General features: G+C 49.2%; 1 protein-coding gene across 1 annotated transcript in view; it reads left to right on the forward strand.

The window, feature by feature from the left end:
* Window positions 1-4,341: 4,341 nt before the first annotated feature.
* The window catches only part of LOC130863765 (eukaryotic translation initiation factor 3 subunit A-like), a 60,290-nt gene continuing 37,787 nt past the window's right edge, over window positions 4,342-26,844 (forward strand). The window contains exon 1 of the mRNA XM_057754042.1: window positions 4,342-4,935. Coding sequence (XP_057610025.1) covers window positions 4,467-4,935 — 469 coding nt within the window. The 5' untranslated portion in view covers window positions 4,342-4,466. The remainder of the gene's footprint in view (window positions 4,936-26,844) is intronic.

Below are 26,844 nucleotides of genomic sequence, written 5' to 3' on the forward strand. Positions count from 1 at the left end.
AGGCTGCTCTCACGGCCTGGCAGGGCCTTGTGCTCTAGGTCATTAAAATGCGCAAGTTGCCCTGCTTATCAGGACCTTTGAGCTCACAGAAGTTGCGAGGAGGCACAAGGAAACAATGGACTGGATTCCTGCCCCTGGGGAGTCTCTGTTTTCTGGGAGAGACAGGCACAGGGAGACAAAAGCTGGGTCTGGTGAAGGATGTACAGAAACGAAACGCGGCCTTCTTCCTACAAGAGTAATGGGTGGGTAAACACGGGAGGGAGAGCTGTGGACATTGACTCGACTACAGACTGGACCACAAGTCCAGGTGCTTAAGTGTGAGCTATTTGGGAGGAGGCTGTGAGCCTCCTTGAGCAGATGAAGGAAGGAAGATGAGCAAGGAGAACGTGCACAGAAGGCCTGCCCACGTGGAACACGTGACCCTGTCGCCTACCTGTGATTCGGCAAACTTAGAGTAGTCTTGGCACTGTCCCAAGTCTGCACTAGTCTGCAGAATTGGGGTTGGTTATGCAGGACAGGCAGGAACTAAGCGATGGCCTGTAGGCGCTGGCCTGGGGGCTCTAAACATCAGCAGACTTACAGGACCATAGAGCCTAGATGTGAAAACACAAAAGTTAGCAAGACTTAGATCTTTATGGGGGGGAGGGGGATGACACCAAACTTGCACTTTTTTTCGAGACAGGGTTTCTCTGTAGCTACGGATCCTGTCCTGGAACTAGCTCTTGTAGACCAGGCTGGCCTCGAACTCACAAAGATCCGCCTGTCTCTGCCTCCCGAGTGCTGGGATTAAAGGCGTGCGCCACCACCGCCTGGCGTGTTGTGACCTTTTAAATTAGACTAAGATGTTAGCAGCGGACACAGTGTGCTGCAATTGAAACAGAAGGCGGGGGAGCAGTCTTTCATATTAGAGGATAGCCATTATTTTATCAAGTTCAGTAAAACCCAGACAACATAAAGTGAAAAGAAGCAACATTACCCAAATGGTTGCCGATCATGTGTCAGCTCCTTTTTAGTCTCTACAACAGGCAAAGGACAAAATGACCCAGAAACATGGCTGGCTGAAGGAAGGGCATGCACACCTAACCAGAGCCTTCTAGAACCTTTGGAGAAGCCTGGCTACAAAGTCTGGGGTCACTGCGCTCAGCTACAGCTGGCTTGCTGGGGCCTCCCTTCTCTGAAGTGTGCCTACCTCTTCATTCCCATCAAAACTCCCCCGTTCACCACAAGATCAGCACACTCAGACATGAGCACAGCTCCAGCGCCTGCCCTGAGGAGACCACTAAACCCCCCCAATGTTATTGGGCACCCTTGGTGCTTCCTTCATACAGGTTTCTTCACACACTCAGGGCACCACAGCCTCCCACCTGTCTTAGCTGCTGTGTTCTGAAATACTTCTGCAATATACCTAAACAAGTGTCCTGTAAGCTCCATTAATGTGTACACTGTAAGAAAACTCAACGTTATAACAATATAACAGAGAGCCTTGTCCTTCCTATTGTGTCTCTGTAAGTGAAGTTGTCCTAGGCACACGAGCTGGGAAAGTGCCAAGTGTTTCTGGCTTGGGGACCTCCCTTCAGTAGATCAGTGCTGAGGGCAGGCCAGCAGCTTCCCTGGTAGCTAAGCTGAGTGTAGGCGGAGGAGGAACTGTCGTTTCGGAGAATGCTTCCCTTGACACAATCCTAGCATATCCCATGGAAACCCCTCTGCACACAGGCAGAACATTCAGAAACTATAAACCGGGCTCTGCCAAAGCAGCACCAAATTTATTCTTCCAGTCTCCGAGTTGCAACAACTATATCATGTGCAAAGCTCTGAGCCTTCTTCTGAAGTAGAGGAGGACAGATAAGAGGGCTTGCTCACTTGACGCCGAAGAATAAATTGTTCCACAAACAGCCTGGTTCTTCCTCACCATGATAGGAGTATCTGGACCAACTAGATGGACGACAAAGACAGCTAGGCATAACTGTCCAGAGCAGTCTCTGCCTTCTTTGGGACAGTTTTCCCTACAATATCTTGCTATATGCACACACATACATGTACACACCTGCTTGAGCAAATAGGTACGCATGTACAGTCACTCACGTAAGCACAAGGAGGCATGCCACAAGCACCATGCTCTCTATGTTGAATCCTCTAGTAGTCTGAACATACTCAGGTACACACAGATGTGCACATTCTTGCATAAGCATCTATCTTTATGTTCATAAGCGTTTCTGCTAGCATTGCACCCCACAAAGGGAGTAAGAGAGACAGAGGTGCAAGCAGACAGTCTGGTGGCATCTACAAAGGTAATTTGGCACCCATGGATTGGGCTGGCGGTAATGGCTAATTTCCATGGACTGGACTGATAAACAAGTAAGGGGATTGGCATTAAGGAGGGAAACCTTTGGGCGTGAGAGTTTCTAGAGCAAACTGACTAAAGAGAGAAGACCTTTCTTCAATGTGGGCAGCAATATCCTACGGCTTCTAGGGTTTTGAGTGACGGGAAATATTGAGCTGCCCAGTTCCATGACTGGCACTCTTGAGATGGTCAGGCTAACAACTGGGAAAACAAGTCTCTTCCCTCTAACACAAAGATGGCCCTGCCCACTCATGGGATTCTGTTTTGGAAGGATTAAATTCCTTGGTACCAGAGGAAGCTTTGTACAAAGAGGTGAAAGCAGAACAGACTCGCAGAAGCCCCCTTGAGCCCTGAGCTAGGGCAATCGTTCATGGGAGCTGGCTAATCCGACAACGTGAGTCCATCTCGAGCCAGCATGGCCCGTGTTGGCCAGCACAAGCCTGAATGTCAGCAGGTAGAAAACGCACAATGAATTAGTCACCGTTCTCACCCTGTGACAAAGACACGTGACAAAAGCACTTAGGGGAGGAAATGTTTATTTCGGCTCGCACTTTGAGGGTACAGTCATTGTGGTGGGGAGGCCTGACGGTAGGAGCTGAGGAGCCTGGTCACAAGTTCTCATCTTTATTCAGTCCAGGACCTCAGCCCATGAGATGAAGCTGCCTACACGCAGGGTAGGTCATCACCACTCAGTTAAACCTCTCTGGAAATTCCATCACAGACACACATGGAAGTGTGCCTTGCAGGTGACTCCAAATCCCTGAAGTCTGACAAGATTGACCACCACACAGTCACGGGGCCTGACCCTAGCTCAGCTGGACAATGACTGCCTGTTGTCAATCATGCTGTGCCACAAAGAATAGACACTGTCTTTAAAAGTTTGATAATGGGGGGCTTAAAAGACGCCTCAGTGGTGATGAGCAGGTACTGATCTTACAGGAGTCCTGAGTTCATTTTCTGGAATCCACTTGGTAGCTTACAATCATTTTTAACTCCAGTTCCAGGAAATCCTAGGCCCTTTTCTGGGTTCACAGGTTCCAGGCAAACACAAGGTATACATATATACATACATACATACATACATACATACATACATGCAATCACACGTACACATAAAATAAAAACAAATAAATCTTTAAAAGATAGTTTTCATAATGTGTTTGTTAGGAACTTGACTTTTATGTTAAAATACATTTTATCCTCAAAGATTGCACTGACTGGCTGTTTATCTGGATTTCTGAGTTACTGGTGCCCTTACGTTTCTTACAGGAGTGGATGCCTCGCCAATCCCTAAAGCTTTAGCCCTGATGAACTCTGGTGGGTGCTATCTGTTACCACCATGGTAGGTTTTGATGGTTCTGACAGTCATGTCTCCGTCCTTCCTCACGTATAACCTATCCAAAAAAATAAAGATAAAGAAAGGCAACAAAAATAATAGAAAAGAAATGAACACTGTAGAGTACAAAGAAGAAAACCAGCCATGGGCAGCCAGACCCTCTTCTGGTTGTGAGCTCTCCAGGCACAGGGCAGAAACAGTTTGGGCTACTGAGTCCCATGGGACAGTGCGGTGCAAAATTCCCTCAGGGAATGTATTAGAAATCTGTGAGCAGGGGATGGCTGTGAAGCCCAAAGGGAACTTGGAGGGAGTAAGAAGCAAGATTAGACTCAGAATGGAGAAGCGTCTTTAACAGAGGAGCTTCTTTCTCTGCTTTGGGGCACATTTCAGCGGTTTACGACTTTTCTCTGCTTTGGGGCAGATTTCAGCTTTTTGCGACAGATATTTCAGCAAGAGAGGAGGTCCAGCCTTCCAGGTTCTCCTCAGAGCTCCAGGAGCCTGTGTGTCTGCCTGCTGTCGTACCAGGAACAAAAGTAGATATTAATAATGTGGTTGAAAGAAAAAAAGAGAGGAGGGAAGGGGGCAGAAGGAAGGAAGACAGGGGCAGAAGGAGACAGAAAGGGGAAAAGGGAATGAGGGAAAAGGGAAGGAACAAACCCGGCCAGGTAATCAAAAACCAGAAAAAGTCCGAGGAACTTTCATGGCACAAGGAATCCGAGGAGGCCTCCAACCCTGGCCTGAGGACTGCTAAGTTTCTGTGTTTGTGATGACACCGGACCCAGTAAGGACATGAGGATGGACAAAGGGGACAGGAGAGGCATGAAGATGGACACTGGACACAGTGAGGACATGAGGATGGACAAAGGGGACAGGAGAGGCATGAAGATGGACACTGGACACAGTGAGGACATGAGGATGGACAAAGGGGACAGGAGAGGCATGAAGATGGGCACTGGACCCAGTGAGGACATGAGGATGGACAAAGGGGACAGGAGAGGCATGAAGATGGGCACTGGACCCAGTGAGGACATGAGGATGGACAAAGGGGACAGGAGAGGCATGAAGATGGGCACTGGACCCGGTGAGGACATGAGGATGTGCAATGGACATTGTAACGATGTGAGGATGGACACTGGGCAAAGTGATTTGAGGATGGAAAATGGACATGGTGCCAGTCTGAAGATGGACATTTGTCATAGTGAGGACATGAAGCTGGACGATGGAGACATACACAGGATGGACTCAGTAAGGATGAGAGGTAAGAATTCAGAGATATGTGCTGTGTAAACTTAATAGTAAAAACAAATGTGACCATGTGGTTGCTGGTATTTTCTCTGTGACAGGTCAGCATGGTTGCAAGTGGAACTCTGTGTTTATAACTTTTCTGTAAATCTGAAACTCTGAAATTGTTTTATATTTACAGAGAAGATTTTAAACACTGGAGTAATGGCTTCACTCTCACAGTAGGATCAGAGTCAGGAGACAAGATACGTCTGAGAACATCAAAGATCAGCTTGGCAGGCTCCAGTTTTCCCCAAGCCTCCGGGGAGAGGCCCTGTGACTGGGCCGTGAGGAGGCTTCTGAGCTTCGAGACACATAGCAGAAGGCGGAGGCTCAGTGCCTCTCACCCCATAAAACTTGGGTTGTTAACCACAATCTGGGTGTTCTCAACTGAAAACTCATAAAACCCAGGGACTAAAAGCCCAAGACTGGGGACATGACAGAGAGTTCCCTCCCCACAGAGGATCATTGTCCCAGGGCTGGCCTGGCTTCTTAGAAAGTCCTTCTGCTGGTCATGTATCCTGGACGGCTGGCGTCAGAGCAGTACCCTGGGCTAGGTTTATCCTCTGTTTCCTTGTCTAATCCCAGAGTGGATGAATGGTGAGTCTCAAGAGATCAAAAATTAAGATTATCTGGAGTGACTAGTAGCTCTGAGTCTGGGAAGCTGCTCAGAAGCAAGACTTCCCAGCCTCAAGCCCGCTGTGTTTACTTAGGCCTCTATTTGCAAAACCCAGCAGGGCAGGGCCTTTGTGCTCTGAGCTGACAAAAAAACATAGTCACACTTTATAAGGCACGCACGTGCTGGCTTGCTCTTGTGGACAGACAATGCCTAGGAGCCGCAGCCCCAAACCTCCCTCTTCCGTACCAGGAGGCAGCAATGTCCCCACAGGCCTTTGTTTCAGGGTAACTCATAATTCCTCTCACTGACTTTCCTGTAAATTCTCAGGAGTGCTGGACTCCCCAGTGAAGTGTGTGTATTCTGGGTATACCGGAGGTCCCCTTGTGTGTCCAGCTCCATGTGAGCTCTGTGGGGACAGGCAGAGCCAGGACAGGCAGAAGGACCAGCTAGGCTGGGAGGCAGCGCATGGAAACAAGTCTCTGTGATTTCTCCACAGCAGGAGGGCGGTGCATAGCTGCTCAGTTAACCATCGGGGCACAGCAACCCGCTTAGAGGTTCTGAGGCCAAGCTGATCAAGACCCATAGTTCAGCCCAGTGGCCCATCACGGACTTGGGGCTCAGTTTCATAATACCCTGGTTCCTTTCTTCCTCAGCTCCAGTACTCTGCCCTCCATTCTACTTAGGCTTTTCCTTCCCAGTTTCCTGAAGCTTCCTGCCTCTGTTCTGATTTCACCTTCTCAGCCTCTGTTCCCATTCCACCTTCTAAGACCTCAGCATGGATTCTCTTACGGGACCTCTTGGGCAGAAGCCGCTCCTCCTAAAGCCTGCTGGCTCCTCCTGGGGCTGGTCTGTAAACCTGGACGCTGTTTTATGGACTACCATTCCCTCAGATCAATGGCTCTGTTCTTACAGCAAAGTCTAGAGTTGGGGGAGAATGCCAAAATGATGGCTCCTTCCCCATACCGTTCTCCATCTTTAAAACTACTTGTTCATAGTTTCTTTAACTCATCCCTTCTGTGTTTATCAATGGGCATCTGCTGTAAAATAAGCTTTCCTTTATCTATGGGTATTTCCCTAGCCTCCATGAAATACATTTGCTATTTGAAAGACAAGTAGCTACTATGCTTCAATGACCTTCACATGACTTTATTTGCAGTGACAAGTAGAAAAATCGGTGTCCTGTCCCCCATTATTTTGAACTCATAGAGATGAAGACAAAGTTGAAAAACAGCTTCCCCGTTTAACACCACAGAGCTAACGACAGCACATCAGGAGCCAGGACCTGGGAATGCTTCTGAACCCCCATGCCCTCTGACCCCCTGGGTTTCTTTTGAAGCTTCCAGATGCTGAGTTTGCAAACTTAGGTCCTTGCAGTCCTCTGGATGCAGGTGACTGTGTTAGTATCAGGAGGCAATGGCCGCCAGCCTGAGTTTGGTTTGCTTGATCCCCTGTTCTCCCCCATTTCCCACCTCCTCTGCCCACAGGGAAGGCAGGAGCCAGATAGAGCCTGTATCATCTTCCTCCCCAGTGGTGGCCTGCCTGGCTCTGTTACCACTTTTCTGTGAACAGAGCTGTAATATCTCAAGCACAGACCCGAGAACTAGAGTTCCCAGTCTCTTTTTCCCCAGGCATTCTCCTCTGTGTTACACCCATGCTCACATGGGTTTCTCAATCCCCGGGCCCCTCCCTTCTTTCCTTTCTGTTTAATTTCTCTGGGGAAGTTGTGCCCTTCTGCGCAGTTCATTGGCTCATGTGACAGCAGGTGATATTTTGCCTGCCTTATGTTATCTGTAAACGTATTAATGACTAATCAATGAAGAGGGTGGGCCTGATGACTGCAGGACTTTTTGTTGTTACTGTTAAAATAAAATCAGACATACAAGCTACAAACAAATAGGGGCTGGGAACAGAGCTTAGTTGGTAAAACGCATGAAATTCTGGGTTCAGTCCTCAGCACCACATAAAGCAGTTGAGAGATAGTTCTGGGAGGAATACAAGTTCAAGGTCACCCTCAGATACCTGGGGAGTTTAAGGTCAGTCTGGGCTGTCTGAGACTCTGTTTAAAACAGACAGACAGACAGACAGACAGACAGAAGGGTTGGGGACATAGCTCCGTTGGTACATTGCTTGTCCCAATCCCTAGCCGCCACATAAAAAGTCAAGTATGTCACTAAATGCTTATAACCCCAGCAGTAGGGAGGCAGAGACAGGCAGCTCCTCAGGACTCACTGGCCAGCCTAGCTAAACTAGTGAGCTCCAGCCCTGTGGGAGGCTGTCTCAAAAGACAAGTGCATGGTTCCTGAGGATAACACATGTTGACTGTGGCTTTCGTACTCAGACATGTACAACCACACATATGCACTCTTAACACCCCTTCATCTCTCTCTCTCTCTCTCTCTCTCTCTCTCTCTCTCTCTCTCCCTCCCTCCCTCCCTCCCTCCCTCCCTCCCTCTCTCTCTCTCTCTCTCTCTCTCTCTCTCTCTCTCACACACACACACACACACATACACACCTCAAAAAGAAGAAAAAAATAGGAAAATAGTTAATCAATTTAATGCATTTAGGCGTCAACTAAAATTTTGTTGACTACATATAGACTTGTTATTTAGAGCATTGGCACTAAACCCTAGCTGGCACCTTTGCCTTTCGGGCCGTGCATCCACACTACCTTCTTTCCGTGTTCCCCTCACTTGTCTTACAAGTCCTTTAAATGGATATACTGCTGCCTTCATTTTACAGATGAGATTTACAAAGTATAAAGTTACCCCAAGTTAGTGAGGGGCAGAACCAGCACCCCCAGCAGCATCCCAACTTGAGCTACACAGCGAGCCACTTTCCCCTAGCCTGATTCCCCATCGCTTGGAATGTGTGAAGAGAGGAATGGGCTCTTGGCACTAAAGGCTGCCTGATGTTGTCACATGAACTCTGAGGTGTAGAACTTTGGTGAGTGCGGCAGCCTGTTTGTGGTGCAGTCTAGATGCCCTGCTTGGCTTCTTTTGTGGGAGGGGTGGGACCACCAGGCTCTTCGGTGCCTGGCTAAGGCAGTGAGGTCAATAACAGCCTGGGTGGCCATCATTTCCTGCCTTTTGTCAGAGAGAGTAAGCTTCTGATAGTGCGATTTTGGTTTGTGCTCGCCAGCATTTCCAAGTTATTGACTGCAGCTCCACACACGGGATCTACAAGGTAAGAAGAACCAACACCAGAATCCGAAGGAACAAGTTGAGTTAGGGAGCTCCCCACCGTGTCCTTTGCTGGGTCTGAGATATTAGGACATCGGCTGCCTTCTCTCTGTCTTCTTGTCTTCTTGGTCTTCGGCTATGTGTGACCTCAGGGCATCCACAGACATTCATACTGAATTAAATGTCAGTGAGTCTCCTTGTGTGAATATGTACATGGGAGCTTTTTCTTTGGACTAGAGAAGGATGAGAATTACTCTTGGAAATCTCCTGGAAACAGCATAGGACAAAAGGGACACTACAGAGCCTGAGAGTGGAATACGGACTGAAGGTGGAAACAGAGGAGCACCCAGAGGTCAGCACAGCAACTTTTTATGTTTGGTGCTTAGCTTCTGTTTGCTTGGTTTTGAGACAAGGTCTGATTATGGAGCCTAAGCTGACCTCAAACCACACTAATTGTTTCTCAAGTGCTGGGATCACAGGCATGTGCCACCAGATTTGGCCAAGATAACTATCTACCGGGCGAATATTTACATTCAACCCACCAGTCTCCCCAATTTTAGCAAAGTGAATGGGCTAAACGCGACTCTTCCTTGACGTTTCTATTTTCAGGGTCCCACTTGTTGGCTAACTGTGATTCTTTTTCTGTTGGTGTCCAGAACAGATATGTTCTTGCCTGGGACACTGAGCAGCCAGTCCGCCTGTCCAGCCTCTTCTCTGGGCCAGCTTCCCTGACAAGGACTAGCCACATTGAGGTGGAGATATGAGTGTCTTTCCCTATCTGCCCTTCTGCGGATGCCAAGCTCAGCTTTCGGGACCCTTTCCACCAAAGTGCTCACCCAGTGTCCTCATGCAAATGCCCAGTTAGCCTGGTGATGGCGAGCTGATGGATGCAGCTGTGCCCTTCTGGAGCAAGCCTCTCCTCCTTCTGCGGCTGCCTCTCCTCCTGTCGAACATATTTTATTTTTATTGGCTAGGGCTTTGGAGAACTCAGAAGTCGGAGAGTGCTCCTAGGAGAATTCGGTGGGGTTTTTCTGCGCCACCTGGCCGAGTTTTGTCACCTGACAGAGTAGGCTGACATTTTCTTGCCAAGCCCGTGAGGTCATTTGTTTGACTCTGTCGTCGTAAGTTATTCATTAGCAAGCAGGAGGAAAACATCCCGAGCAGAAAGGCTACTCTGGCTCTGGCTACTGTTTCTGGCCCCCTCCCTGGCCAACTTCTCACTCTTGCTGCCGGGACTCTGATCTTGCACGGCTGCATACCCTTGCATCTGTGGTGTGCTCTCGGCAGCCCACCCACCTTCCTCATCTCATACTCAGGGCAGTGTAGGGGAAGGCTTCTCTGCCAGGGGCCCGCTCCATCTCTCCTTTCCCTCTTTGTAGGTGGAGGTCCCCGGAGCACCTTCCACCATCAGGACCCGGGTGCTCCATCTTCTGTTCCCAGAATCTTTCACAGCCCAGAGCAACACCGAATAGGTTTTTGCCCAAAGAGTAGAACCAGGCAAACCAGCTAATTTGCTTTTTCTCTTCCGGCTTCTGATTGGGTCAGGCCTCCTGAGCAGTTTTAGAGGAGAGGCATCTGGAGAGCAGGGAATCATACATGCAGAACACAAGCCTGGCTGTCTATGTTCCAGACCCCAGGGCTCTCTCTCCACCTGCCACTGCTACCACGGCCTCTGTGCTGCTCCCCATTCATTCAGGAGAGGGTCTCCCCAGGTCACATTTCGGTTAAAACAGGCTCCATCTAGAAGAAAGCAAATTGTACCATAGTAAACCCTTCTAAATGCTAAGAACGATTCTCAAGTATACCCAGCCCAGAACCTGAGGTTGGTATTTTCAATTAGAATGATATGAGTTGGTACGACTTTACTAGCTTACATACCATGTTCCCCCAGATTCAAATGGCTGGGATGTTGTCCCTGCCTTTGCACAGCCTGGAGCATCATGACCTCCCTTATGTTGGGAGAGGAGCTCAAACGACGTGTCCCGATGCTCCTTGCTTGAATGAGACAGTCCTAAGACATTACACAGTTTAACATGGTCACCACTTGGACTCCCATGAATAACTGGAGATAGACTAGAGAAAGGGAAGCAGAGAGAATCAACATTTACCCCCTGTTCTGAGAGCAATGCTGTATCCAGAAACAAATGCAAGGTAGCCCTAACAGGGCAGAACAGCACACACCACCCAGTCACACTCAGGAGACCCAGGTGCTAATGTTCTTGGCTGGAAATCATTGAAAACCTCCTCTGTGGGCTGGAGTCTCAGCTGTTAAGACCACACACTGCTCTTGCAGAGGACCTGGTTTCAGTTCCCAGCTCCCACAGGGTAGCTCACAACCACATCACTTCCTGTTGCAGGGGACCCAGAATCCTTTGCTGGCCTTTGTGGGTACTGCATGCACACTCATGGCACACTGATACATACAGGCAAAACATCACACACATAAATTAGAGTGTTCCTTCGCATGAATGGAAACCCTACAATGTAGATAGTCCTACCCTGGAGGGGCCTCACCCTGTCAAGAGGCCAGAGAACTTGCTGGTAAAGGCATCTCCTGTCCTGCTGAGAACCCTCAAGAGCCTCAGTCATTAGGAAGGAAACTTCCTGAGAGATTCAGGCTGGAAAGGCGATGAAGTCACACACTAATAATTCAGTGCCTTTGTCTGAAGATGTTTAGAAAGGCTCGGCCATGCAGAGGGCTGCAGAACACCCACGGCTCTTGTGGAAGCCTGACTCTGAGCCTGGCCCGCGCAGACACTGTGTCAGGAGATGTACCTCGCAGAATGACAAGCGTGGGGTGAAAAAGGAAATGAAATAAAACAGAAAAGTAACAGAACCAGCAAGTTCACTGGCAGCAGAATGTTTGATTAACAAAAACAGGGCTAATTACCACTTTATCTGTGGCAGCCATGAAATCACAGAACTGCACTAAGCCTTTGTGAGCATTTGAGCGCTGGGTGGATTAGAATATTCATCAACTGTATCCCTGTTAATCTCATCCACTCGAATGCTAAATAAAATCCATAGGGGAAAAAATCCTGGAAAATCAATCAATCAATCAGTCATCTACTGAACTGTAACAGCCTGTGGACTGTGGGTGGTTCTGTCTTCCTAACATGTTATCTCTGCCCCCACCCCTCTTAAGGCAGGGTCTTGTGTAGCCCAGGCTAGCCTCATACTCACTATGGAGTCAAGCCTGGCCTTGATCTCCTCATCTTCTTGCCTCCAGCTCACACGTGCTGGAATTTACGGGCAGGGGCCACCATTCCCCCTTGCCTTGATGTTTTAACGACAACAACAGAAATAGGTAGAGGCGGAGACAGGAGGATGAGGCCTTCAGGGTCATCCTTTGCTGAGGTCAGCTCAGGCTACGTGAGAACTGATCTTGTTTTTAAGAGAGCAATAAGAAGCAGGTAAACGAGCCTAGCAGTAGCTTAGCATACAGAGTTTTAAAAAGCTTTTAACAATGGAATGCCAAACAAAAAAAAAAGAAGGAAAATTCACTGTTTTTCCATAAGTAGCATACCATCGTTAAAATTCCTCCACCAGGTAACAAATTCTGGCGAGCCGGACTGTAAATGTATACTATTTAAATTCTAGGAGCAGATATCATCTAAATATCGCTAGGACGTTTTCCTGCACAGCTGTCAGCGTGCAATTCTTCCTATCTCCCAAACTCCAGATTCCATGTGTCTCCTTCTAGGCTAAATAATTATAAAGATCTTCCCAGCCTCCTCTTCCTTTTATGCGTTTTCATCGCAGTAAGAGGCATATAACAAGGTGCAACACTGTAACCGTAGAGACGACAGTTGAGCAGCGTTAAGCTTCTTCATATCCTCGTGCAACCATCCTCCTCCTCCTCCAGTGTTCTGTTTGTTTGTTTGGCCCATTGATTTTATCTGTCTATTTATTTCTTTTTGAGACAGGTCCTCATGTTATAGCTCGGGCTGGCCTTGAACTCATGGCAATTCTGCCTCAGACTCCTGAGTGCTAGGGTGGGAGGCGCAAGACACCACAAGGCTCTCTAGAGCTTTTGCATCTTCCCAAACTGCAATTCCACCTCCTTTAAAACGCCCCAGCAGTGACCGCTTTCTGCTTCTCAGACAGACTGTGCGAATGTCTCATGCAAGGAGGAGTCATATGGTTTTTATCTTTCTGTGACTGGCTTGTTTCCCACAGGCTGAAACACTTGCCAGAATTTCCTTTCTTTGAAAGGCAGAGTCCACTGTGTGAGCACACCACATTGCTATCTGGTCACCCTTCGCCAGACCTTTGGATGGCCTATTTTAAACACTGCTCTGGTGACGGGAAGTCTCCCCCTGGTCCCCGCTCTTTAGCAAGTATACCCACCAGAGCAACAGCTGGGTCCGGGTGCTTCCACTTCCAGTTTATAGGGGTGCCACGCTGTCGTCCATAGCAGCTGTGCCATTTTACCCGTCGGCAGAGAACACGATTTCCCTTCTTCAGATCCTCCCGTTTTCTCCCGGTCTTCTCGGAGGATGTTACCATGCAGGGAATCTGTCCTTGTCTAGCAGCAGGTCAGAAGGAGGTTGGCCCTTCTGAGCCAGCCCAAGGCCTCTGGCTACAGTGAAGCCAATATTCCCACAGGGCTGTCCTGACCGTTAAAAAGGAGAGGAGATCCCGAAAGTGCCAGCCCACCAAATGGTCCAAGTCTCCGATTCAGTTCCTAATCCCGAGAACTTGACCCAGCCCCATGGACCTCCATGGGCCTCAAATAAAGATGCAGGCTTACACACAACTCTCGAACCTTGGTTGGATGGCCAGCAACCAAGCCAAGGTGCAATGGCTCCCCGGTAGGCATGTCTGTACTGGTAGCTCCATGTGCCTCAGAGGGAAGATTGTCTACCGCCATGCACCTTCTTCCTCACCCTGGTGTCTTTAGGAACCATCTGTCACCAGTCAGCCTACTTGAGTTCTTCCTGTCCTTCACAGCTGAGAGGGGCAAGATGTCCAGGATAGGCCAGTATTGGTAGAGGTGGCACTCCAGTATAACGTGAAGCAGACCTCAAGCGGTATCTGCCCTCCAGGGAGTGGGACTTGCTTTTCTGGGGCTTTGAGATGTGGAGTAACTCGGGCTGAGTTAGAGGCCAAAGAGAGGGACGACGTTTGAGCCTAGTCAGCAGAACAGGACAGACAAATGGGTTTTTCCTCAGCGCCTAGCTGGCTTCCTTGTTTCTAACTGGTGCAGAGAGGTTACAATGTAGGATGAGTGGACAAGATCTCGGCTCTGCCCCGCCAGGCTCCACTGCAGGGGCTTGAATGAGGTGTGGGGGGGAGGTAACCACCACCTCGTCTTCTTGTGAGCCGACAGAATGCAACAGTTGCTGCGGACCCCATGTTTGGGTCCTCCCAAAATTCTCATCCAAGATGATGGTGTTGGGTGTGGCTTCTGAGAGAGGATTAGGTCATGAGGGTAGCACTTCCGCAATGGCATGGGTACCCTCATAAAATATCTTAGAGACTTTCCCTATACTACCCACAAGCCTGAGTCTTCTCCCTGAATCCCACCCACCCCACATAGGTGGCTGAGCAGAGAACGTCACGGTGTCCCTTTCTGGGACACTAAAGCTGTAGACATGCTCTCTTGCAGCCCCTACTCCTGCATGCTTGGTGTGGTTGGGCACGACTCTCTTGTCTCATCCCTGTCACCTATGGGTCTTCCTGTCACCCTCTCTGCTCTCTTTCTCCTTCCACGCTTCGCATTCCCACCTTTAGTCTGAGTGACGCTACTGTACACAGAGTGACTCTGTGTCCTGGTCACTCAGGCCCTCAGTCTCCTCACATCTGGTACTTTTCTCCATTTCACCACATATACCCATCTGGACTGGCAGAAGTGCAGGGCTGCTGGGAGCTCAGGGAGTGCCACACAGCTACAGAGCCTGGAAGAGGCTCAGCACTTACCCCTTTGCCAGCTCACATAGCCATTGGAGAAAAGCTGAGGAGCCAAGAGCTGGGCCTGATGTCCTCCATCCCTGAACTCAACAGGGCATGCTTCACCACTTTGCCCAAGTCAGACTCATTCTTATGATGCACTGTAAGCGGCATGGCATCAGGCAGACAGGCACAGAAAACACAGTAACAAGAAAGAAACCACCGGGAGGTGCTGGTGCACGCCTTTAATCCCAGCGCTCAAGAGGCAGAGGCAGGCGGATCACTCTAAATTCTAGGCCAGTCTGGTCTACAGAGTGAGTTCTAGGCCAGTCAAGGCCACATAGGGAAACCCTGTCTTGAAAAACTAAAATAAAAGGAAGGAAGGAGGGAGGGAGGGAGGGAGGGAGGGAGGGAGGGAGGGAGGGAGGAAGGAAGGAAGGAAGGAAGGAAGGAAGGAAGGAAGGAAGGAAGGAAGGAGAAAAGGAAGGAGAAAAGGAAGGAGTCTAGCCCCTGGGCCCCAGGAAACAGGAGTCTGGTGATTCCACACACAAGGCTCTAACCCTATGGACCCATCAGCTTCGCTCATCTCATCCTCTTTGCTGAGCTCCCGGAGAGAAGACTGGATCCGCTCTCATGGTTCTCAACACTGCTGGTAGCGGTCCATGTTCTCAGGAGAGCTTCAAACCAGACATGACTTCTGTCTCTTCTATGGAGCGGAAAAGTCGCTTCACTGGCTCCGATGTTCCTTCCAGCTCAGAACCCATGATTCAACGGCCTGACCTAAACTAGGTTTCATGCAAATGACTTCTCTCGGACTGGCTGTACCAACCCCCAAAGCAGGAACTCAAGGCAAGACAGAAGCACTCTGTTCTCTCTGCTGAGCCTCCTCCTCATTGCCCTTCCAAGCCTGACCCCTGCAGAGCCATCACAAACCTTTCTGCCTGCCCAGTCTGTGCTGCAGACTTCATATGCATGCGGCAGCTTTCAGTTTCCCTCAGGCACCACAGGCTTCTTAGCACAAGGCATTGCTATCTTCTTTTCGTAGAGAAGGACACAGACCCGCATGCACGAGCAAGAGGACGTGCTGAAGCCAGAGGGGGCAGGTCCCGTCCACAGGGACACTCTGGACCTAAGAGCAGCAAAGGCATTCTGCAGCCTGCCTTGCGCTTCCTTCACACAGCACAAACCTGCACACGCAGGTGACAGGGGCAAGGACGCAACTTAATCAAAGCCTCATGTGTAATCGGGCTCTGACGTCGTTCAGTCTAACTGGCAACGTCGCGCACTTGTGTTTACGTTGACACTGTGCATTTGTGTTTGTGGTAAAGTTTAGAATTACAGCAGTGGCAGAGGCTGTGTTGATTTAGTTACGGACCCCAGAACGGCGCTAAGTCAATCATCAAAAGAAAGCAGGCAACAAGAAAGAGGCAGTCAGCCAAGGAAATATAAACTACCAAGGAAAGAGGGTCTTGGAGTCCTGGAAATGGATAACATCAAGAAAAAGTAAAGACAGGGTGCCTGAGCTCGGCAAGTAAATTACCCTTTTATTGTTTCAGGGAAAGGCTGCTCTTTCCAGGAAGATGCACGAAGGAGAACCAGGGAATGTGGAGGCCTGATCGGGTCACCAGCGTTTTAACAACCCATAGTGTCCACTGGGCTCTATCCTCTCATTTGCAGAAATAGCAGCTGAAATAAGGCTGTCCTGAACCCTGGGACATCCCTTGTAGCTGACTGTATTGGGGCAGGCCTATGGCCTGCTGGGATGATAAGGGAAGAAAGGTCAAGCACCTTGTGGGCCACAAAACTGGTCACCCCAGGACAGGAAAACCACCCACTCTTAGCTTTGGTCACATGACTGTGGGGGACCCAGGCAGGACCCTGGGAGCTGCAGGGATGAAAGTGCAGCTTGAAGGACATATAGGAAGGAGGAGAGGGAGGCATGGGGTACCCACGTAGAGCTGCAACCTTGTGGTTGGTCAGCCTGCACTTCCGGAGCAGATTGTGTAGACCAGGTACGGAGTTGCACCCCTGCACCTCCCCAATCCTCTACCCTCCTCTCACCCCAAATCTTGTATTTAGGCTCCAAAGCAAATCTTGTATTTGCTCACGTGCATGTTGACATGTCTGTCAGAGGAAAGCCAAGACAGGTAGGTGTCTTACCACTCCCAGGGTGCCAGTGGGCTGAGCTGAATGGAGAAGGGTGCAGCATCATTTGATTATAAAGGACTTTGCAATGGGCACAGCAGAATATACCTGTAATCCCGGCACTTGGGAGAGAGAGATAGGAGGATCAGGATTTCTTTCATTCTTTTAAAAAAGATTTTTATTTGAAAGTTTTTTTTTTTATTTTACATACCAACCACAGTTCTCCCTCCCTCCTTTCTTCCCACTCCCCCGCAACCATTTCCCCCCACCAAGCCCCGATCCACTTCTCAGAAAGGGTAAGGCCTCTCATGGGGAGTCTACAAAGTCTGGCATATGAAGCTGAGGCAGGACCCCTGTATCACAGCTGAGCGAGGTATCCCTTCATAGGAAAATGGGCTCCAAAAAGCTCAGTACAGTGCTTAGCTGTGGATCTCTGCATCTGCTTCCATCAGTTACTGACTGGATGAAGCTTCTCTGATGACAGTTAGGGTGGTCATCAGTCTGAATACAGGGGAAGGTCAGTTCAGGCCCCCTCTCCACTATTGCTAGGACTTTTTTTTTTTTTTTTATTTTCAAGACAGGGTTTCTCCGTAGCTTTTTGGTTCCTGTCCTGGAACTAGCTCTTGTAGACCAGGCTGGCCTCGAACTCACAGAGATCTGCCTGCCTCTGCCTCCCGAGTGCTGGGATTAAAGGCGTGCGCCACCATTGCCCAGCTTGGATTTGGACTCTTAGCTGGGGCCATCCTTGTGAATTCCTGGGAATTTCCCCAGCACCAGGTTTCTCCCTAACCCTATAACGCCTCCTTCTAACAAGATTAACCCTTTCCTTGCTCTCCCTTTATCCCCCCCCAACTCAACCATCCCGTTCCCTCATGTTCTCCTCACCAAACCCTCCTTTCCCCCTGCTCCCCTCCCAATTTACTCAGGAGATCTTATCTAATTCCCCTTCCCAGGGGCACCCAAACATGTCTCTCTTAGGGTCCTCCTTGTTACCTAGCTTCTAAGGGGTTGTAGATTGTGGCCTGGTTAGCCTTTGTTTTATGTCTAATATCCACTTATGAGCAAGTGCATAGCATGCTTGTCTTTCTGGGTCTGGGGTACTCACTCAGGATTTTTTTTTTCTAGTTACACCCATTTTCCTGCAAATTTCAAGATGCCATTGTTTTTTTACCACTGAGATGTGTAGATGTACCACATTTTCTTTCTCCATTCTTTGGGTGAGGGGCATCTAGGTTGTTTCCAGGTTCTGGCTATTATGAATAAGGCTGCTATGAACATAGTTGAGCAGGTGTCCTTGTGGTATGAATGCGCAGAGGGTCAGGATTTCAAGGCCAGGCCAGCTTCAGCTACATATTAAGTTCAGAGCTAGCCTGAACTTTGTGAGATCTTGACTCAAAAAGCGTGAAGATAAGTGTGCTCTGTCTCTGCAAAGGACTGCGTTTGGCAGAGCTCTGTGTCTGAGGACAATTCATGAAGGGAAAGAGTGACTGCAGTGGCCAAGGTCAGCACATCACCCCAGCAAGAGGGCCATGCCATGCTCAGCAAATGCTGAGATAGCATTGATAGACAGAGGCAGAAGAGAGCTGCTCCCCCAAATGCATGGTAACTCCCCCTGCAGAGAACATGCACTCCGTCACTCTGTCTCCCTAGAAGGCTGGAAATCAAACTGTGGCTTTAATCACCTGTGTTTACTCTAACCTGGCAATAGAGTTGTTTAATAGGAACGAGGAGGCAAATTGCCCCCCAAAAAAGGACATGGATGTAAGCAGGTGTACATCAAACACACTTCAAAGGGTTCTGTTGATCAGAATAGGGTTAAATACACAGTCAGTCTTCATGACTGGCAAGATCTGGGTCGGCAAATTCAGAAAGCACCGAAACTTTTCTGTAAGCCAAAAGTCAATGTTCATATACTCTCATGGTCACTCAGAACACAGCACAGTGAGCGTTGGCTCCTTTGATGCACAGGCTCCCAGTGGAGGCGGGGCAGTGGTGACCTGCCCTCTGGTTCAGCTCTCAAACTTTTGCAGGCTCTGTAGCAACAGCTTTTCTTCTCTCCCTAGCAATTGTATGCTTTTGCTCCATGGGTTGCTGTCGTAAATGCCTCCTCCAAACACAGAATGCTAAGTTCTGTGGGACTCTTAATAAGCATCTCTTATGTTGGGTGATCTTCCCCCAGCCGTGTGTTACAGCGGCAGAGTGTGAAGTTAATGGACCATCAATGTCCGTTGTTTTAAACAGAAGGGAGAGCACAGCTAGGTCACACAAAGATGGGTTGGTAACAAAATGTGACTATTTGCTCACAGGAATTTATCTCTGGGTCTCCCCCGAGGAGTAAGTGTGTCGTATTCACTAATGTGGTGTTCATGGCAACTTAACAGACCATATCTGTTAGGGGGAATGAAAACTGGCCACGCATTGCGGCCCGGACTGTGGCTTGAACCATGCAGAGTGGATGGTGGAATCGTTGACGGCTCGGGGCCCACAGTGGGGAAGACAAGGTTATCAAGCAGCAGGCTTGACAAAACCCTTGCATTTCCTCCACTCCTAGAACTCTACGGCCTCGTCTTGTTGCCATGAGTACCTTCTTGGCTATCCGCATCAGTTTATGTTTCCCCGGGCATCGCCCAGACCAAACCTTCCGAGGCATTTCATTTGGCCATGGACTTGATACCAATATTCCCCTATACCTTCTGCCTCGGAGCCCCCCCCCCGCCCAATTTAACCCTTCAGACTCAAAAGGACACAGTGGGACACCCTCAGCTGAGTGGGAGAATTGCAGAAAGGTTTTTGTAATGAGCCTGGAGTTCACTGATAAGAGAGAGGACTTTGGAGCACAAAGGGAAAGGCAAGCTTCTCCCAAACAGGCCGGTCTCCAGGAAGTCAACTCAGCTGAATTCCAGGAAGATGGGGCAAAGGGAAGTGAGTACAGATTTGAAACATTAAGGAGAAAGGGCAAGAGAGGTAAAGGAAAGGAAAGAAAGAAAAGAATAAGAGATTTCTAAGAAGAATCTGAACATGCCTGGTGGGGAGGGGTGGGGTGACTTTGTCGTGAACCTAAGGGTACCTGACCCACAGAAAAGTCATTACTCTGGGATCCTTGCACTGTGATAAAACTGAGCAGGGGCTAGAAAACGTGGCGGACCGACCAAACAAACCTCATTTTGTTTGTGTTGTGTAGATCAACTAAGAATGCTTTTATATTTTGAGGTTTTGATCCTGAACACACACACAATATTTACATGTATGGGGGTTTTGTCTGCATGTATGTCTGTGCGCCATGTGCATGCAGTGCTCCTGGAGGCCAGAAGAGAGCGCTGGATCCCCTGGGACCTGTGGAAGCTGGCAAGCAAACCCAGGTCCTCTTGAACTGTAGCCATCGTTCTTACCACGGAGCCATCTCTCCAGCCCGAGATTCTCATCATATGGCTAATAGTGGAGACCCTTTTCTGGGCAGAGACTGGAGCTGTGTTACTTCTTTCTAGCCTTCGCTGGGGTGAGGGGTGGGCTTGTTGGGGCCCCTGATCCACCCCAGGCATCTGGCAGCTGTCATTTATCAGCTGGAATCCTCCAGGCAGACTCCTATGCTGCGTATGAGACATTGCCTGGTGACAGCTGAGTGAGTGTCTCTGCTGGCTGAGGTCCTTCTGTTCCACCAGGTGGAAATCATGAGCAGGAGAGGGGAAGCTCTTTGGTGCTGGAAGTCCCCAGCCCTTGAGTGTCTGAGGCCAAAGGGCTGGACCGGCAGACCTGACCTACAGCTTCAAGCCATGCAAGCTAGGGCCTAAATCTCAGGACTTGGAAGCTAGAGACTTACAGCTCTGAGAACTTGGGTTAGCAACTTTCTGCCCTGGGCTTTAACCAAGAGTGACGCAGGCACTTAGTGGCCGCAGGCAACACTGCTAAGTTTGCAGAGGGAGACTCGTGGCCTGTAACATTGGCTGGGCAGAAACACTGGTGAGTCCAGGCCACATGGGCATAGGAAAGCAGGCTTGCCATGGCCATCCTGCTTGCTGGGCTCCAGATCACCCATTTCAAGGCCTAGGTGTAAGCATGTTACTTAAGTTTTTGTGACTCAGATTTTCAACAGGTGTGTGTGTATGAGAGAGAAAGACTTGGGACCATTTTTGTATCCTAGGCAAATGTTCTACCTTTTCAGCTACATCAAAGCCCTCAAACCATTTTGAGTCCGTATCTTCTACCTCTCCACTCAGTGCCTCTGGCTAAGTGCGAGGCACAAAAGGCCTAATCTTCCAAAGCAGTTCAGAGTTAAGAAGTCATTTTTGTCTTCTTCTCCCATAATCCTAGCAGACACACTCAAACCCACTGTTAAGGTGGACTAGCTCAGTATCCTTTAGATGATTAAACTAACTGCTTCTTCCTGCTCCTTTAACCTGTGTGGTGGGGCTTCTGTCCCCGCAATCCTAAAACACAACAAGGACTACCCAGCCCCAGCGGCATTTCCTATGTGAATCCTTGCCCCATCCAGTCCAAGTCTGGCTGCTTACTATTTCCAGGCTAATCTTGTTGGGATACACGGCGCTGAGGGGCTGGAGAGATGGCAGTTGCTGCTCTTCCCGAGGGTCTGAGTTCTATTCCTAGCACCCACATCTGGCAGCTCACAGCAGCCTGTACCTCCAGCTGCAGGAGATCCAAACCCTCTTCTAGCCTCTGCAGGTACCCACATGCATTGTGGTATTACACACACACAAATAAAGATAAATAAATAAAAATTTTAAATTAAGAAAAGGTAGCGGCAAGGTGTTGAGGAAGGAAGGTGATTTTATTCAAAATCCAACTAGACTGGAATATGGAGGACTCTCAAGGGTCCGTCTTGCCAGGAAGCTGATTTGGTGGTAGTGGTATTTTATACAGGTGGTTGATAGGTATTCCCAGACTGGTGGGAGCCTTTTCTTAGCAAGGAACCATCCGATACCCATCTGATCCTATTCACCTCGTCTCAGGATGACTTCCAGTTCTGTGAACATTAAGAACAGAGATGTTATTCCCTCAAACTGTTCCTGTCTTTGACTCCTTTGCCCCCACACAGTTCCTGACACAGTGAACAGGCTGGAGGGCGACACTTCTCTGAAGCCGTCCAGCTGATTTCCAAACTGACGGCAAAGAAAGGAAACAAACCTCCCGACAGCTGCGGCAGTCAAGGGTCAGACGATGTCACAGGGCACTGTGCAGGAGATTTGGTCTCAAGGCTGATGTCACCACCTACAATTCTAGTGATGATGTTGGCTTTACTCTGGATCTTCTCAGCCCGTTCTGGCCTCCTCTTCCAGGAAGGGAAATCAAACACAAACCCAGCTGACTGTGTCCTTGCCCGAGACAGGCTGAGTAATGGCCCCAAAGACACTCCGGCCCTAATTCTTATTTCCAATCGGGTTTTATAGAGGTGGCTGAGTTGAGGATCTTGAAGTAGTAGATTGTCTAGGATCTTCCAAAGGACCCTGAACGTCATCACTCGTGTCATAAAGAAAGATGAAAAAGGGGATCATGGTGGAAGAGGAGGAAGTGACAAAGCCAAGGAGGAGTTTGGGGTGACATGGCCATGCCAAGAAAAGCCAGAGGTCACCAAAGGTTGACAGAGGTGAGAAGAATTCTTCCCCTGTCTTCTAAGCATGTACAACTTGATTCCAGTTGCCTATCTTCAGGGTTTTGAGAAAATGCAACACCCCCATTTGAGCATAGGAACTCAAATAATGGCCCAAACCCCTGTTCTCCATACTGTGGAGCCCTGGAGGTCTATTAAACCTGATTCCGAATCACAATGCACTTTCTGGCACTATGTTGCTTGTCCCCAGCTTTACTTTCTGCCGGTGCTCAGGACTTGGAGGCCTCTTCCACCAGGGCTCTCCATCAGTCGACCCCAAGACCACCTGCCGCAGCTCCTGTCTGACCCAGGCATCTCTTAGAAGCTGTGTGATCTGCTTCACCTACTTGATGCATTTGACTTTCAGCTCCCAGTGGAAGCAGCAATGGATTTTCACATCAAGTTAAGCCCATTCCTACTGCTAAATGTGTTCATCCACACAGCAATGGAACTTTATTGATTGTTGACTGCCTATAAGTGTGACCTAGGCAGGCTCTTAAGTATTAGGATGCTTTACTGTCGACACAAAATTAATTCTGTGTGGCCATTGTGCACGGAGATATGCGTTTCTTATCCAGGGGTCTCCTGGAAGTGCCTTCTCCCATGGTGTTTCTTCTTAGCCCCACCCAACGTCCTGTGCCTAGCTCCTCTGCCTTCAATCATCTCTCTGGCATTCTCAGAGGTCAATTTTCAGCGTTTTTCTTTCCTATTTGACTTTTCTGAGGATCGTCACTCTATTTTTCTTTCTGCCCCCCCCCCAACTTTCTCCCATCTACCCAGAGGAAGTATCTGTTTGGGTGCCTCCCACACGCTTGGAGCCCAACATGTCAAACATGATTTTCTTCTTTTTTGTTCCTGTCTATTAATCTTCCCACTAATGTGGACAAGTAGAGCCCCTGGGCAGGGCTCTGGAAGCCAAAGTAGGACAGAGGGAGGACAGAGCAGAGATAAGCAGCAGCTAACGGCACAGAAATGACAGGCATCTGGGGCAGTGTCCACAGGGACAATGCCGTGAGACTTCTCTTTGGAGGACCCCAGCAGAGGTGCAGAGCCAGACGCCAGATACAAACAAGGCCCAGAAGAAACAGTAGGCCCTCGTGGTCATGGGAGACAGCGCAGAAAGACATTCTACAGAGACAGGCTCCAAGGTCATCTCAAGGGTGCTTAGTGACTCCTGTGGACACGTCTACTCCTGTGCCTCCTTCCCTGTTGCTCAGCCGTCCAGCCAGAATCCTCAGACTCGTTCTTGGACTTGCTTTGCCTTTAACGTGTCCTAGCAGATGGGTTCTATTGAAGGCTATCCCCAGCATCTTCAGTCCCATCCCATAGCCTCCGAGGAAGGCCCTTTCCACAGTGTCTTCCTGCACTGATCACACACAACGCTAGCTCTAGAACTCCAAAGTCACGAAATTGTCTAGCTCTTTCTATAGCATCTAGGATGAAGTCTCCTAAGGACACTCCAAGCTCTTTCCCGACACTCTCCTTGTCTGGGGCCTGCAAGTGAGTGCTTAAAAAACATGACAGCTTCCTATAAACTTGCAGATTTCTGGTTCTTGGCTTGGAACCTGGCTGCAAACACTCTGAGCGTTCATCACTTAAATAAATAGGCAGAGAGTCAAGACGCCAAGTTCAGAAGGGAAAGAAACGCGTTAGCTTCAGAGCCCACAGCTGCTGCCTCCCCAGCCTCTGTGACCAGCCACTTACTGAGGCACAGAAACTCCATGCTATCCCAAAAGCAAGACCAGTCAGGAAATGAATAAGTCCTAGATGAATCCAAGGCTGGACCCTTTGAGTGATGCCAGAGACAATGAACAAGGGTGGGCGGGAAACACTCAAGAGAGTACACAGCTTGAGGAGATTCGTGCTTTTAACATGCTTTTAACATACAACTTTTAACATACATAGAAAGGATGAGATCTTGCTCAGTCACCCTTGCCCCTTTCCCTCTCTCAGTATCTTTAGGAAGGGGTTCCAGGGCCTCTCTCCCCACACTGCTGGTGGAAACCAAGTCACCACCACGCCCTGCCTATAGAAACTAAGATCTGTGGATGTTCAAGTCTCTTAGGTAAAATGGCACAGTACTGGCTTATGACCGATGCAAGTCCGTCATATTTTAAACCCTCTCTGCTTGACTGACAGTACCTGAGAGAATAACTGTCTGAGCAGATGTTACTCTGTGTTACTGAGGGGATGATGACGAGGAAAAGGTCTGTGTATGCTCTGCGCAGACGCGGTGGTGTCTGGAGCAGTTTCCATCTATGGTTGGTTGAGCTGGAACATGTAGAAATGCAGGGGGTGTATGTAAGGTACTTGGATGTTGCTGGGTGGGACTGACAGATGCTGCGACTGTGTGGAGCTGTTGTTCCCCCTCCCTGACCCTGGGAACCTGAGGATCCACAGTCCTTACCTGACTTCTCGCTCTGTCTCATGAAGCTCAGCTGGGGTAGAAATCCCACAACAGGCTTCCGCTGTAGCCCGACTCCTCTGCTCAGAGATTTCCCTGGAACTGCAGTGCTTGGAGTGAAATAGAATCAGGCACCTGTAACATGCCAGCTTTGGGGCTAATTAAATGACTTCATATCCTTATGGCTTATACTGACAATGCTAAAGAATAATTCGCTTTATTGACAAAATTCTCTTTGTTTAGTCATAGAAATTATTTCTGCAAAATAACTCAGATTAATTCGTTATCTAGATATCTGCATATTTTTATGTTGAATGTTGTGATATTGTTATATCGCCACCTTTGACAAACAAAATGAAGATTTCACATGATTCAATCCAGTATCTTCAGCCGCTGATGGAATCTCTGCCTCAGGGCTGGTGGGGAGAAGCTTACTCTGAAGCCACAGTGGTGTGCCTCTAGGGGAAGAGGCTGTCTTTTCTCTAGGGAAACAACTGGCATTCTAGTTCTGTGGACTCTCAGAGGCAAGGAAAACAGAGCAGCCAAAATTGCTTTACATAGACAAATACTGAGGTCCTATGGTTTTAATTGAATTTCCCTGTTGTCTTAAACGGAGGAAGTTTATTCCTTGTGATAGGACCAGATGGTTTGGCCCAAGGGAGGCTGGACCGTAGAGCACAGAGAAGGCCTAGGAGGCAGGCAATCCCAGGTCGCCACATCCCACACTTGGTGCACAGCTAAAAGGTACCTACATTGTTTCAGCACACCGAGCTTTGTAGAATCCTGTCAGACAGCACCGGGGAACCTTGGGATTGGGAGAGAAGATCAAGAGGGCTGGAGAGGTAGAGAACAGGGCTCAGGCCCAAGTTCAGGGCCAGGCATGATGGTCATACTCAGAGCAGACTCCTGACTACTAAATCAATGTGGGAGGACCTTAGCCCTGACCACAGTGACTCTGAGGAGATGTCTTGATCTTGATGAGAATGAGATGGGCTCAGATGGGGAACGGGGGTTTAAGGGAACCAAAACAAAGACAGAAACCTAAGAAAGACAGGGGCAAGTTGTGTGTGTTGATGTCCACCTCAATGCAGAACCTAAGAAAGACAGGGGCAAGTTGTGTGTGTCGGTGTCCACCTCGATGCAGACTCCATTTGACTGGTCAGAGATGAGGAGCAAGGTTTGCTGTGGTTCTAAGGTTAGGTAGGCAAGCCCTGGGAGAAACTCTTGCGTTGTGGCAGGATTCCCTGGCGAGCAAGCCTCCCCAGTACGGCCACACGGGAATGAACGGGCAGAGGCCCTGCTGGACGCTGATCCCTCTGGTCTTCGCATTGTGCAAAGGCTGGGAGAGCTCAAGAGGCTCTGAGGCCACAAGTAGAGCCCAAGGCCAGGAAGGTAGAGGTACTAATGCAGTAATACACGGGGAATGAGCTGCCGGCTAGCTGAGCAGGTGGGGGAGAGTGGAGGTTTAGGCAGAGTGGACTCTGCCAGCCGTAAGACGCCCCTGTTATGCCCTAGACCAGATATTAGTGAAGGCATCCAGCCCAGCTGCCTACCTTCCCTGTCTCCTTCCCACTATGGGCAGGGGAAGAGGGAGACGTGGAGTTCTTAGAATTATTCCCTCAGCTTCCCACCCTTGTCTCAGGAAAAGAAGAGGAAGCACCTCACCTCTGAGACGCAGGACCCTTGGGGACGTCTCTGGGCATGACCTGGGCCTGGGTGACTTATGACACTTTGTAGATAGAAAGAGTGCAGTGTGCAGAATGCTGACTCCTCCTGCACTCTGGAAGGTGACAGTACAGATCACACATGTACCAGGCCCAGGGAATACACACACACACACACACACACACACACACTGCATACAGCATCATGGATTTACATATTCTTGTGCTTACATACCATACACACAGCACGAGCAGACACAGATTATACTTCACACATCACACACTCACAGTCATGCCCAGAGTACACGCCCACACTGCGTCCATTTACACATACACCAGGCACTCACATAGTACATACACTAACACACATCCATACCTCGT

The sequence above is a fragment of the Chionomys nivalis genome, chromosome 21 (assembly GCF_950005125.1).
Source record: "Chionomys nivalis chromosome 21, mChiNiv1.1, whole genome shotgun sequence".
NCBI classification, from domain to species: Eukaryota; Metazoa; Chordata; class Mammalia; order Rodentia; family Cricetidae; genus Chionomys; species Chionomys nivalis.